General features: G+C 39.8%; 1 protein-coding gene across 4 annotated transcripts in view; it reads left to right on the plus strand.

The window, feature by feature from the left end:
• Positions 1–6: 6 nt before the first annotated feature.
• ARHGAP28 (Rho GTPase activating protein 28) overlaps positions 7–15,318 on the plus strand; it is a 77,559-nt gene continuing 62,247 nt past the window's right edge. For all 4 annotated transcript variants that reach the window (XM_017738257.1, XM_017738255.1, XM_017738262.1 and 1 more), the window contains exon 1: positions 7–207. In XM_017738257.1, coding sequence (XP_017593746.1) covers positions 83–207 — 125 coding nt within the window. In that variant the 5' untranslated portion in view covers positions 7–82. The remainder of the gene's footprint in view (positions 208–15,318) is intronic.

The following is a 15,318-nucleotide window of genomic DNA, read 5'->3' on the forward strand; positions in this document are numbered from 1 at the left end:
AGGCCATGGGCTGGTGCTTGTGACAGAGCCACTCGCCCTCCCGGCAGTGTCACAGCAGCGGGGCCGGCATGTGCCTAGGACCATGGAGATGAAGGACTCGGGCAGCGTGGTGCTGACAGCCTACCATCCCCACAGCCCGGCCAGGATCCCGGGCATGGAGCAGAGCTTTGTACAGGACATCCCCCCCAGCCATTCGCCCACCAGCAGGTAAAGCCTGAGGGATGGGGACCGGTGCCGTGCCCTGATGTTTTGCCAGTGTTGGACGTGTGTGTTGCTGGCTGTGTGTCAGCCTGAGAGCATTTGCCGAGTGCTCGGACACTTCAGAGCACTTTGCTCTCGGCACATTTCTTGCGCCCGCCGGGGAAGTCATTCAGCCCAGGGTTGGGACGGAGGAAACAGGAGTGCTTATTTTAAATCTTGTAAGTCAACAGATCAGGCCAGTTTCCTGCCCAGGATGCTGTACAAGACCATCCCCACGTAAAAAGGCACGTGAATCAGGCTTCTGCTCAGGTCCTCTAGGAGTGTATTGCCAAAAAGTGAGGCGGTGGGACTGGCTAAGCTTGGCGCTCAGAAAGTTGATTCTGGCTTTGGTTTAGAGGATTATTTAATTCCTTCTCTGTTCGCTCACCAGGTCAGAACCGACCCGTGTGCTTTTTTCTGTGAAGTTGAGGTTGCTGCTTTGCACACCCGCATACACACAATGGGAGACTGCATCGTTAAAGTCTTAGTCTAAATAAGAAAATTCCTTCGTGTTGCAGGAAACTAAGTATTGTCTTAATTAATGCTGTCGTGTGTATGTTTACCTTCCTGCCTTGTAAGAATGCATGTACTTGCACAGTTCAAAAACAAGCGGTTTGAGCAGTTTCAGTATTTTAGAAAATCTGATCTTTCTCCTAAACATACATGTCTGAGTTTTGCAATTTTCTCCAAAAGAAGTGGTATAAAAGTTCATGCTGTAAAAAGTTGAAGAAAGTAGGAAATCTTGCATTATGGCTTGACTGAGAAAATAAGAACTAAAGTCTAAGGAAACAGCAGATGACATTATCCCCACGAATTAAGTCTGTGTCTTCTCTTGATAAAAATAATGATATTTACTTCATATTGTTTATTTATAGCCCAATAGCTATTTTGTTTTCAATGTCATTATTTAGATTAGCTGCATCATCCTGTTCCTTGTGTGTTTCCCTGGCTGTCTCATAAAGATAACTCCTTTGTTCTGTTAAACTGCTGTTTGAGCGCAGTACCAAAATACATAATTACATGTTGAGAAAAGAAACAGAGTCTGGGCTTTTAGACGCAGTAAGAATGGCATTTGCTACTCAAAGCAGGGAGCAGTGGTTTGGCATTGGGTTACAGGGAAGCATGCAGTTTCTTCCCCTAGGAAGAGCACTGAACTCAATCTCCCTTTAAGTTTGTGAGCAACAGAGATGTGGTGTTTTGCTGTTTTTCTTTTATATGTGCTAATTGTTTTAAAATGCATTTGAAACTTAAGCTCAGAGTGTATGAGGGTTTAAATCACACACATAAATCACATGCATATCACCTACAAAAGGCAGAAGTGCCAATTACAGTTCCTGAAAGTAAAACACTAAAGCGGATCCTGACAGTTTGATGAAGAACATATTTTGGAAGCTCCTGCCATGAGGCAAAGCCGTGTGTCTCTCCATGTCTACATATGCATAAGATTTTGGTGCTGTCTCCCCTTTCTTGTCCTCAACTTCCTGCAGCTGTCTAATAGCAATAGCCAAATTCTGCCATATGGGCATTCAGTGGCTGGCTGAGTTTCCAAAGCCTGTTCAAGAGAGGGATTTTATTAACCCAGCATGAAGTCCTCTGGAATGCAGAACCCATGAAGGCAAATGCACTGAGTGTTTTAGCAAATGGTAAAGTAGGCTCTGGCTTAATCCCTATTTCATCTTCTAAGAGCTCTTTCCTGGACTGCATTTTCTGTATAGTTTCCTCTGCAGCCATCCTAATGCAAGAAGTTTTATTATAGATTCTGTCTGGTGTTCCTTGATCCCTAAGGCAGCTACCCACACTATGACATGCTAACTCCTTAACTCTTGAGGAAAATTATTCAAAAAAGCATGAAAAGAACAGATGTGTCACCTGTTTTTTGTTTGATAACAAAAACAGTTGGTACTCAGAACTTGATTTTCCTCTGAAGTCAGATGCTTAAGTTACATGTAGCTCTAATGAAGTCCGTACTTGAGATGTTTATCCATGAGAATAGAATCTCTCTTGGATATTAGCCTTTGATTTGATAAACTGCTGACCAGTTCTCTCTCAGCTTAGGAATCAAGATACTTCATTTTCCTTCCTCCCCTCATAACATTTTGCTTGCTTTAGAGTGATGCACTCTATGTCAGAATATCTCCACTCACCAGAGCCAGGCTTGGAGGTGTCTTCCAGCTGTTTTCTCTTGCAAAAACTTACTCCTTGAAAACCTTCTAAGCAGAGTTTTCTCACAAAAAGTGGAACCTAATGCAACCTCAGCCAGCATTTAACTGCACCACACCCCACCATTTAAAAAGACATTGATAAAAACAGAAGGAAATATTTAAGTAACAATCATAAGCCCCTAAACAAATGAGTAATCTTAAACACTCTTGACAATCCAGACACACATCTGAGAAGCCCATGTACATGAAAGGTTAGATCAGTAGATGCATCAGACCACTTGGACTCACGTCCATGCACAGCTCTCGCAGGGCCAACCAGGCTGGCATCCTGTGCGCATTTCTAAAATACACTGACAGCATCAGGGTCAGCGTGAAGTACAGCAGCTGCAAGGATTTTCATTCATAAGCCCAGTGGGTATATAACCCATCATAAGTTAGGGGACAGCAGCTGGTGGGCTGTAAGGAGAACAGGAGAAAATTTGCTTTGGTTGCTCTGAATGGAGGATGCATCAGTGTGCAGTGAAGGATGGAGAATTCATAGAAGTAATGAAGAGGAGAGTAGAATGAAAGTTTGGCTGCATAGTGATGCCATCACCAATTTGCAAAGGAGAATTCTAGCTTCCAAATTTACTGTTGGATAGCATCAATAAAATGGTTAAGAAAAGGGACCACAGATTCCACCCATCCTCCAAAACGAGTTCATTGAGGGACTAAAGACAGTGATACTTAAATATCTTTGCCTCAGTTATCCATATAGTTCAATTCTATCTTCCGCCATTTGTTGCATCTTGAAGACTTATTTTACCAGTTCTGTACGTGGGCTGGGGTGAGCCCTGAAAACTGCACTGTTGGGTTTCCTAGAGCTCCAGGAAAACCTTCCTTTAATTCTGCTCATGCAACTAGCAAGTTCTTTTTCCATTTCTCTCATGGGATATTAAGGTCTCTTTCCTTAGCTTGCCATCTGCTTTTATGTGCATTTTATATGCATTTATATTACTCATATCTTTTTTCTTTTATTTATTGTTTGTGAGAATGAGGTGTTGGGGAAATCTCTGTTTTGTTTGCTTGGCAGTCAGGCTAGCTCTAAAGCATACAAGTATAGTGGGAAAGATTCCTGTTCTTGTGGCAACCCCATTACTGTTTTTTAATCCCATTTATTAGAAAACAGATGTCACAAGTACCAGTACAAAGAACCCAAAATATCACACTATCCCTGTCAATACAGATCCTGTCTCAGTGCAAAGGTGAAAGTGCTGATTTGTATTACATAATGGTCAGCTTTGGCATCCTCGTTTCAGAGAATGAAAGACTTTGTAGTTGTGCACAAATATTGCTCCTGGATTATATAGAGGAAAAGTGGGGCCATGGCCATATGTCTTCCTCACATCCCCTTTCTATCCTGTTAGGAGTAGCTAGGAGGAGTTATTCCTGTGCTCAAAGGAAACAGGCATGACCTCTATGCCAAATGGCCAGTGAGCCCTCTAAGGTAATTAAGCAATTAGGGGAAGACAAAGCATTCCTAAGTGAGTCATGCTCCCGCTTTCCTTGACTCCAGTATGATAATTAGTGAGTTCCTCAGCCTGTTTGCTACCAGCACATCAACCAGCAAAGAACCCATTTTCACTGCAGTGAGTGGCTGTCACTTATGTGTACATGAAATAAGAAGGGAAAGAAAAAGCAGGTTCATGGGGTTTGTTCCTGCAGAATGGGGTGAGAGCAGCTTTTAAAGTGCACATCAAGCTTTCTATACATGGAATAACCTTCTCAATCAATAATCATGCAAAGAGCAGCATATATACTACCAAACCGAGGAGCTTGCTACGTAGGTAAAGGACAAAGTAGATGTCAGCACCACTGATCTACACAGCCAAGAGTCCCTCTCACCTTCTTCCCTAGTCAACTGCAAGTCTGGTACTTCCAGTTGTTTCAGAGAAATGCCTTCCCAATCCCTTTGTATTCGGCATGTCTCCTTCCTCCTGCTGTCAGGGGAGTGACTTTCAGGCAGACATCACTAAATGGTAGAGTCAAAAAAAGAACAGGAATAATTCCTATATTGGTTGAAAGATACTGTGTGGATTGAGTTACCTGCTGGCAACTTCCAGGATCCTGCTCTCCAAGCCTAAGACTTGCAGATTTGGAGCTGATAGTCAAGTCATTACACTGGACAAGAATGACACCAGATTGTTTTGTAGGATTCATTCCTCCTTGTCAGCCCCAAGATACTACAGATTTATGTCAAAGTGAGGTAAAGTGTCCTGAAATAATTCCCTGGAAGGAATACAACTGAAGGAAGAGTGTTTATGCACCAAAATTTGTCTTGTGACAGGAGGAGCTATGTCAACTGTTCAGGTTTTATCCCAACAGAAGCAGATTTTATCACACAAAAGCAAGGTCTGTATGCCCCGAGGCTGGGTGATCTGGGTTGGATTTCTGTCAGTGCTGATTGAGCAGCTCCCCTGCTCAGTTGTACACAAGTGATGTCAAGAATGTCTTCTTAGTGATGCAGGATAAACAACCTTAACTATTTTGGATGTTTATCTCACTCTATCATAAACTTCCCCAGAAGACAAAATAAAAATCTGGCTCCTTTTCCACAGTAAATCTTGACATGACTTGGACCTTCTGCAGTAACTTGGACTTCGAAACTATGAATTTAGAATTTTAAAATGTACTAAAAGTTGTGTAGAAAATCCCACAAATCAGTAGCCAAGAAGAGTCAGCATTGGCACCAGCTGGGCAAAAAATAAATTTTGTGGAAAAAAATAACCCCTTTTACAACTTACAGAAGTTTTCTAAATACAATTTTTAAAGTATATTTTTATAGATGCTAAGAATGATAATTCTTAATAAAATATTTAGCAGGAGGATGCATATAAATAAGTCAGACAATAGTAGATACGCTTTTCCTGTAGGTTTTAGAAATACTTACAGCACATCCTCTGGGAGCCACACTGAGGAATGTAGTATTTATAGCCAGCTCCTCATGTTATGGTTGAAACTAGAGTTGGCTTCTCTGGTTTCTTTTTAGTTTGGTGCTCCTGCTGCTCTCGCTGGTACCTCCATATGTAGAGCTAATGAAGAACATCTGGCGCTGTTCCTTTGATCATTTTGTTTGGTTGAGCATTTAGCCAGCTGCCCCATTCATTTTTAACTAAGTCACTTATCTCTGATTACATGAGGATTGGAGCTGCCTGCAAAAAACCAAAGAGTAGGACCTGAGAGCCCTGCATGCCCTACACAGACATGTTCAGATTGCATCTGGCAGCCTGACAGCACAGGCATAAAAAACTCCCAGGAATCCACAACCTTAGTGTTACTTTGGTTCAGGAGATCATCGTAATTCAGTGCAAACGTGTGGAAAATGTGCAGAGGTGGCAACTGCAGGACACAGCTATGGAGTACTAGTAAAAGTACTTAGCTAGAACAGTATCTGAAAAGCATCTGGATAGCGCTGTACAAATATAGAATCACATCCTGAACCAGTGTGGGGTATCCACAGCAAACAGTCAAGCTAACATCCTGGATTTTGGCTAACCGCAGAAGAACAACCCTTTGACCCCCTCCAGTGCTTAGCTCCAGCAGGCCAGGCAGCACAGCAGAGCAAGCCCAGCTGGCAGCACATCTGCCAGAAAGGCAGGACCATGCGCTGTGAAGCCTTCAGGTACCACCACGGTGGGTGCATTGAAAGAGCACAGGAGAGGTACCCAGAGAATAGTGCCCAGAGTCACATCCCAAGGTGGTGACTGAAGTTAGGCATCCTACCTGGTATTTTGGCCTTCCTTTTCCTGCCTCCTACTTTCTCTCTCAGTGGAAATTGACTCACACCACCCTGACCTCCCAAGTCCTGTCTGAGTGCTAGGGACTCAGAACAGGAAGACAAAAAAAGAATACATGGGGGTGGGAAGAAGAGGGAGCAAAGGAGCACAGGAGAAGGACTATATTCCTATATATTACCTGATTCTCATCCTTGTGTGCAAATAAAAGGATCTGGAGTCAGAAAAGAAATAACTCACAAATGTTGTTTTGTAGTTGGGCAGTTTACAGCTGGGCCTCAAATCCCACCAGACACATGGGTTTTGGAATGGCATTTAGGTAGAGATTTTGAAGTCAAAACATGAAATGGTTTAAAAGACATGTTTGAAAAAGTGCCCTATTACCCTGAAGGACTATTTCAGCAGAGATCAGCAGAAGTGCTTGAGTTGGCATCCCTTGTAATTAATGCGAGGAAAAGATTGATGATGTGTGAGGGATTCCTCATTTCTGTAATTCATTTCTTCTCCTACCATATCTTAACTTTCCAGACACTGTCAGAGTCTCTGAGGAGAGTGGAATAAACACTGGAGCAGGGAGCCTTTTATCAGCTTGTTCATTTAAAGACAGTTATGTGTCTTACTTAGGATGCTGTATGTAATACTCAGCTACTGTAAGTCTGTGTGATTTTCAGATGCATAAAATCATCCAGTTTAGGATGTACATATGCTGTTTAGGCAGAAGGCAGCTGAACAAAGGAGAGACAGAAATTTCTGCTACTCAGTATTGCTGTTAATGAATTTCCACCTGAGGACTATACAAGCCTTTTTTTAAAAGCTCTTGGTTGCAGAAGGTCCTCTGAGCAGATGATGAGCAAAATAATGACCATAAGGCTTTTTGTGGAGGGTAGAAGAGCCCTGCCAGAGAGAGACAGAGGAGAACAAGTGTATACCAGAGAGAGACAGAGGAGAACAGGTATCAGATGTGGAAGTCCAGCTGTGTTGACATCATTTACCAGATGAAAGACAAGTAAAGCAAGAGACGAGCCAGGGAACTGTGTTTTAAACACCTGTGCATGAAACCTCAGGATGTCAGACATCAGGTCACTCTCACAGTTTACTAGCAGAGATGGAAGAAGCTCTAGAGCTGTAAGTCTTCATATTTTACTAGAGCTAATAAAAAAATCCCTAGCTTCCAAATGTTCAGACTTGAGAAGGGCATAATAAATGTATAAAGGCCTGAATTTGACTCATGGAATTGTAGGTTCCTTGCTAACTACACTCCTGCAGAGTCTGCAGATGGCCAGACTCTGAGTTAGTCAATGCAAAGTACAGGTATGGCAGTGGAGAGCCTCCTCACCCTCAGTTTCTCTTTCTCTTGCTAATGAAAACTCAGAACAAAATAACACCCAACCTTGTTATTTGGCCCAGTGATGATCATACCTAGTGGGCAAGAGGGAATTTAGAAGTGATTTCGTGCATAGTGCATTTTTAAGGTTAACCTTAGTATAAGAACAAGAACTGGATAGTTATAGCATGAATTAGTCTTTTTTTAATTCTAATTTTAAAAAAAGGTCAATTATAAATCATGCAGGGAAACATCAAGTGGACTATGAGCGTTGTTTATACATGTGGACTGAGTTAATGGACACTTAGGTGTAGTAATGGAGGTTTTTTCAAGTCATCAGAACTCACATCTTTTTGTCAATAACTTTGCTTACAGGGCATGATCTGATTATGCTATCTCCTGTCTCAGGTCAGGCTGACTTCTTCAACAGCATTCTTGAAGAATAGGACATCAATATGAAGTCTTAGATAATTAAAACATAACGGTGACTAGGCCTATCTTCTTTTTGCAATACTTCCCTCCTTTACTCAAAAATATTTTGAAAACTTGAGTTCTAAATATTTGTATGGATGTATCAGAGATTATTATAAAATCTTTGGTGTAAATACAGGTGAAACATGGAGCAGGGAAGCCTAGGGCCTTAGGGCATTCTCTGAAGTTGTTTTCCAGGCTTGGCTGTCCTTGGCCATTTCTGGGCCAGATGGTGCCCATATCATGCATGTGCAAGGAAGTGAAAGGAAACAGTGAGTTTTTCCTGATGAACAGAGACAAGGGAAGCCTTTGTACTCAAGCTGCAGCAGGATTTCACATTGCAAGTGCTCACTTTTGGAGAGAGGGTAGGAAGAAGGAAGCCAGGACAGCCTTCCAAGCAAAGGAAAGAACTCTTTTAAATACATGGGAACCTTTTGTCACCTGCTGAAACAATAGTGTCTGCCTCATGTAAGGTCCTTCTTACATCTGCCACCCAGAGGTTGCATTTCACTGTAAGCTCCAGTGATCTGCTTCAATCCTTTGATGCTGTCTTGCTTGCTTGCTTTCTTCCCTCCTTTCTTTCAATTAGAAAAAGCAATTAACCCATGAGAATCTAGCATTACTGGTAATGTGAATTTTCTGGAAGTATTCATTTATTCTAATTTACCTGTGTGTGTAAAATATATGCAAGACCATAGATGGAGCATGAATCTTAAAGTTACCCACATGTCATTGACGATTCAGAGTATGTGGCTAACAGAATTACATGTTCCAAAAGTCAAATATTAACTGGAATTTTCTTCAAGCATATTTGTTTAAGCCATCTGTTACCTCTGACAAAGAGTAGCAATTAAAAATAAACAAACAAGAGAACCTACTACATCAATTTTTGAAAAGCCTTTTTCATCATATGGGACCTCCATATTCTGTGTTTACAAAGCACACCACATATTTTTGGGAGAGACATTGATTCTGCAACTATTTTGTGTGGTCAAAATGCATTTCACCCTTAATGGGCTCCATCTCTTATGCCTTTTTTTAACTACTGAACTTGTTGTATAAGATTTAGCTAGCCCTGCCCTGAAGTTAACTGTGCCACACTCAACAATGCAGTAAGATCACGCAAACCAAACCAGCTTGCTTCAGTCTACATGAACACAAGTAAATCTGCAGTTAATTGCCTTACATGTCATGCAACAATGAGTCACTAGTTTTAAGTAATCGTCCATTTGCACATGGAGTTTATTGTCATAGGATGTCCTTGGAGGCTCATTTTCTCTTTCCAGATTCAAACATGGGGTATGATATTCATGTGGATAACAAGGATGCCTATAATTAACACTATTAGTGCTAACAAGAATTCTAAAAGATACAGTTAAGTTGTAATTTTCAGAGGTTATCTTCTCCTACTTACATGAAACTTACTGAAGTAAGAGAGATGTGTATTGCTTTTTTATTTCACAGTCTTGGTTTTTTTTGCTCTCAGACACAGGACACTGGATTTTGTGCACTACCGTATTTAAGGCCCAGCTGTGATATCTGTATTCTACTGAACATCTGCATTACAGGCAAAAAAGAACCAAATAAAGCAATGAAAAAAAAATGTAAAACCAAAGAGGTTCAATCTGACATCGTATGGTTTAACAGCAAGGTAATAAATCCATGGCTTTAGTGGATATCAAGATTACCACATAATGATTGCACACACAGGAATTCAGAACATACTTTTATGGGGTGGCTGCAAGCAAATCTGACCTCCCTCTGCCTGTGTCCAGGAGCTGTATGGCCACGTTAGCACAGAGCTTTGCCCAAGCCAAAAAACAGCCATGGTGACGCGCTACCTCAGCTGCAGCGCTTCTGGCCCTGGGGAGCCTGTGTCCAGCCCACTGACACGACTGTAGGAAACTTGAGGGCTGGAATTCAAAGTGTTTAAACTAATGCTTCAGGACTGATAAGGTTAAAAAAAAAAAGGGTATGTGTTTTTCTGAACAGGCCACTCTGCTGATTAATAGGTTAGGCTGGGTATTTTCAGGTTTAGGTACATAAACAAGTATAAAGTTACACCGCATTTTTCTCAAATACGTTGCGTCCTAGAGGGGAAGCTTTACTCAGCTTACTTGAACCATAGCAGAATATCTTGTTCTTTTGTGCAAATCAGGTTCCTACCAGGGAAAAGAGCATGAAAAAGGAGTGCTGCTTGTGATATTCTTAGAAAATCTTATTGACAACAGTATGAAAGTATTCATCATCTGAATCCCTGTAGACTCCAGCAGAACAATCAAGGGTACAGCAGGGTTCCAGAGCTAGTTCTGATGAATAAATTTAAAGAAGATTATACATTTTTGTTAAGTTAGATTTTTTCCCTTTAACTTAGGTAATCCATCTGAAGAGTAGAGTTCTGATTTTCTGGAACAATAGACCTTAAAAAGTCTTTTCTTTCTTAAACAAGACGAAGGCCAGTCAGCACCTGAATATCTATTAGAATCTCCTTTCTAATTAAATTTCATCAGCTGGATCAGAAATATGATGATGTTCAGAAATTTCATTGATCCACATTCAAACACTGTAAATAAGGTTTATAACCTTTATTCTTCAGCTGTCAGTTCAGCCTTTGGTTTCTGAATCATTTCGTGGCATTGATCCAGTCCTTCCGTTACACCAAAAAAGACACTGACCACTGAAAAAGTGGGTGGAAAAACATCATTCAGCAGTCAGCTGGGTATATCTGCTGAAAGTATGTCTGTAATTTTGTGAAGGAGATGGTGTTACTAAGAACAGATTGGTTTCTGAGACTGCCTTGAACCCAGCCAGCTGTAGTTAAACCCTCAAAGGCTGACAAAGTGCATTCCTAATTATATCAGTGGAGTGGATGGCTAGATTAAGTTACCTCCTTTGAGACTATTGGTGACAAGTTTCCATCACTGGGATAGATTTTATATTTCGTACAAACTAAGGGGACCTCAGGCTGTGCAACAATAGGAATGACTCAAATGCTGACATGATACACATCTGTGGGCCACAAATAGCCATATCCCATGAATTCCCTGGACATAGCAATAACATTTGATAGACAACCTTTGAAGACTTTGAATAAATTCAAACTTAGTATGGGGTTCATCTTTGAAATGAAGTACAGCAGTTTGCACCGAGTACCATAAAAAACCAGGAAAATCATAAACAGTGGGAAGAGTTTTTCTGGTATCTTTAGAGAAAATACATATTTATGGCTTTGGCCATCTTCACAGGGTCTTAAAACATTCACTGACGTCAGTATACTTAAGCAACTGGTATAGCTGAAGATAATAAGCTCAGTATTTATTTTTCTGTACTTTTCTATGCTCTATATTTAGTTAAAAACGTAATACCACTTTTCTGTAATTTTTAACTACCTATAAAATGAGTAATGCCCTATGATGTGATTATAGCAGACCAAACTTATCATTTCCTGAAGATCACTTGAAAGCAATGAGTAGATCTCAGGGACAAGCAATGAACAACACATCCTTACATACAGTGAGAGGAGTGACATATTCTTATAGAAGGGGAGGAAATCTCTTAATCTTCAATTTCAATTTTATATTTGATTAAAGGGGTTTGCTCACTTTGCAAGACTGCTGTTGTGCATTTTATGTTTGGGAGACATAAGGAAAATTCCTGTTTGCTTGAGCTGACATTTCTGCCACTGTTGTCCTTTCTCACACCTAAACCATGATATCTAAAGCCAGAGAGACAACGCAGTGCTCTGTACATGACACCTGGAAAATCCTGTTTAGAGTGAGGTGCTATGATGGGCTGATCAGATAAGTCACTCTGGAGAAGAGTTTGTTTTTACTGTTGAACCGTGAAGGCTATAGAGAGCTGAATCTTTGGATTACAAATGTAATTGACATCTCACCGCTCTGAAAGTCAGATCTAGAACTCCTCCTGGTGACAGTAGGCATTGGGCTTGCCTCTGAAGATGTCCTGTGTCAGCATTCTGCGACTAACTCTGCATCTTCAATACATGTTGCAGTTCTTTTTGTCATTTATCCTATTCATTCCATTCTCTTGTTTAGAAACTCCTAAATTCCACACAGGGATGAATCAGTTATTGAATTTCTCTGAAATTACATTTCTATTGAATCCACTTTGGACTTTGATGAAAAACAGTAAACTTAGCCAAAAGCTACTGAGCAACACAGGAAAGATAATTGAGTGTGGCAATTCTGTAATGGTCACTCATGATGGAAAAACTTAGCAAGTTCAATGGGATATTTTTCCTTTTAGATTCATCACAGTCACTTTTTTGGATGGCTCTCAGAGAAATATACTTACAAATGGAAATATCACAAGTTAGCACTGGACCCCAAAATCCAAACAAAACAATGAAGCAACACAGACTTTCCTTCCTATTCTGATTGCATCACTGGAACCACTGCCTAATAAGGGGATTTTGTTTGAAAAAACTTCCTTCTTTGTTTTTTTACAGTGCTGTGTGTCTGCATTCCTGTTCATTTGTATGCTTGATTAGCTGAAATCAAATACAATGATGCAGATCTCCAAGCAGCTATAAAAACTCAAAGTGACCGATACTAACAGAAAAAAAATATTCTACTTTGCAATCTTCATGACAATTGCTGTGCAGAAAGCAAAAGGGCTGATGCAAAATCATCTATATGTTTTTCCTTCATCTTATTTTGTCTTTTTGTAAGAGAAGTTTGCTTTTTAGTGGACTTCAAATAGTCTTGTGAACAGGTAACAAAGGATGCACTGTTTGTGTCTCTGCCTCATACACAGCTGTCCTCTGGCCTGCAGCTTGAAAGAAACACCTAGATTTTAAGAAATTCTGTAAGTATTGGTTGTGGGATTTTTTTCTTCTACCTATGATAGTCTGTGTGCTTTTGGTATTACTTTTGACTTTTGCTGAGTTAGTCTTCTGTGGTTTTGGAATGAGTCCTGTAGATTTTAAGAACAGGGAAGGTATTTTGGTTTTTGTAGGTGATGATGTATCTTCTAGAAATGAATTCAATTGATACTGATTATAGACATCAATTGAAATAAATAGAAATATCTATCTATATAATTTTTAAGTGTGTAAGATCAGAAGATTGGTGGAGATTTATGTCGTCTTATATGTATATTCAGAAAGTATATCTTATGTAAAGATAAAATTAAAAAAATACATTGCGCATCCGAACCTTAACCAAGAAAATTTCCAATAATTAAAAGAATCTAAAGGAACTTAGGAAAAAACCTCAAAATTTAATGGTAAAGTGGCAATTAGTTAACAAAATAAGAAGTACATAAGTAAAAAAGAAAACATCCTAAGATCTACTTTAACAACTATCATGCAAATGCCTCTTGCTATGTAGTTGAGGGATTTTTTCACTTTTGCCTTGTTGTCAACAAAAACCTGGCTAGTCATTCTTTGAAAATGGGTAATATTTGACAGCATTAGAAGAGGTCTTGTGGCATAGATACACTTTTCCATTACTAAGTAGTAAAGTGAAGGATAGACTAAAACCATGATGAAAGTAGATGAAAGCTCATGAGAATTCTTTAGCTGAAGCTTATTCTTGAATCTAGTGTTTTGTTTTGATGTGGTGGTTTACTTAAATTACTGATTTAATCATGCACTTTTTGAAATCAAAGTTGTTGAAAAGTTCTGTGATCGGATTATGTGGAAAAGAAAGCTTGTGACTAGAATATTGAATAGGGATTGTTGAAATTGTTACTCAGAAGTCTGAAGAAGTAGCTGAAACACACGTAACTGGGCATTTTCACAAAGAAAGCATACAAAAATACACATTTTGTAGCAGGTGTGATGGCAGAAGTTTTTTGCAAGGTCAGGTCTGTACATTTCTTTGATGCAACCCTTGAAATGCCCCAAGGTCAAATGATTTACTATTCTGTATTTGAGTTTTGACTGCTATCCTATATAATATGTAAATAGGAAAGTCCTGCTTCCCTGGAAATTATGATAAGTGAGTAGCTTCTTGGTTAGCTGTGACCTCATGCTACTATCCAGTGTTTGCCTAACAAAAATGAAATTAGTTTATTTTTCATGAAAAAAGCAATCAGATAATATCTTGAGTGGAAAGCCTTGACTTAGACACATGTACTGTCTGTGCCATAGAAAATTTTATGATTTACTGTATTTTCTGATTTACTATATTTCTAAGTACTTTGAACATTTTTTGTTGTATGGGCTGGTTCAATCTTGTTGACAAGATAACTAATGAGAGCAACTCTGTGGCTCCTCTCAGTTGCTGTGGCTTTCTAATATTCATTGGACACAAACTTTATCACAAATTTATTCTGAGTAGCACTTGCCCCGTGTTTCCTGCAAGGTTTGCTGGGCTTGATTGACACATTATTAGTCATATTCTGTTTCATTTAGAAATGTTCTATACAAAACTGTTGGGTTGTACTTTTTTCACAACTGGACAGTTAACTGTATTGTCCAGTTGCTCCTGACGGACAAACTCAGGTGATTTCTAAGCTTGACTGTGGGATGTGCCGGGGGGTGCTCTGGGGTTCTCCTGACTATTTTCCCAGCTAGTATCATTGCCTCAAAGTGTTACAGTGAGGCCAGAAAACTTTACCTGACAACGTTCAGAACTGCAGCTCTATGGCAAATCTATGGACAGCAAGTGTAGGAGAACCAAAGAAAAACCTGCCCATACACTCATGTACCTCCTGGAGCTATAACATCTATGTGGGCATTTCCTGGAGGGCACTCTAGCAGACTCGTCAGTTAACAAAAGCAAAATGCCTTGGTTTTAGTTTGTTCCTTGTTTGATCAAAAGTTCTCGTCATATTCCCACCATGTCCATACTGTCTGGTAGTCAACTATCCCCAAACTACTTGCATTCTTTCCTAGTCTATTAGGGCTCAAAATCACAACCAAGTTGTGATGACAAATAAGCTGCCACTTACACTGTGAGCTTTTATAACCACTTGGGGACTTGCTCTTAGTGCATGGCTAATAAAAAGTAACTTAACTAGGCTTTTACTTCTTTCATGACAGAATTACTCTGAATTATGCCACATTTGCCATGGACTAAACTTTCACATGACAGTTAATATAGCTCGGTTGCTAATTAGGAACTTCTCCAGCAGTAGCAATAACATTATTTGTCTTAACTCTTATAATTATATTCATCTGAAACTCCTTTCCCTGGACCAAAAGAACTCCATAACTACACCTAAGAAAATATTTTTCTTGGGTGATATATAGATATAAAATAAAGAGGCATTACTGCTTTCTCCAGTCCCCACCACTAGCTTTTGAGATAGGAAAATCTGTTTCTCAAAAGTTCTAGGCTGTGGTAGTCAACTGTCAGCTCCTTACATAACGACACAGCAG

Source organism: Corvus brachyrhynchos, unplaced genomic scaffold (genome assembly GCF_000691975.1).
Source record: "Corvus brachyrhynchos isolate BGI_N302 unplaced genomic scaffold, ASM69197v1 scaffold106, whole genome shotgun sequence".
Taxonomy (NCBI): domain Eukaryota; kingdom Metazoa; phylum Chordata; class Aves; order Passeriformes; family Corvidae; genus Corvus; species Corvus brachyrhynchos.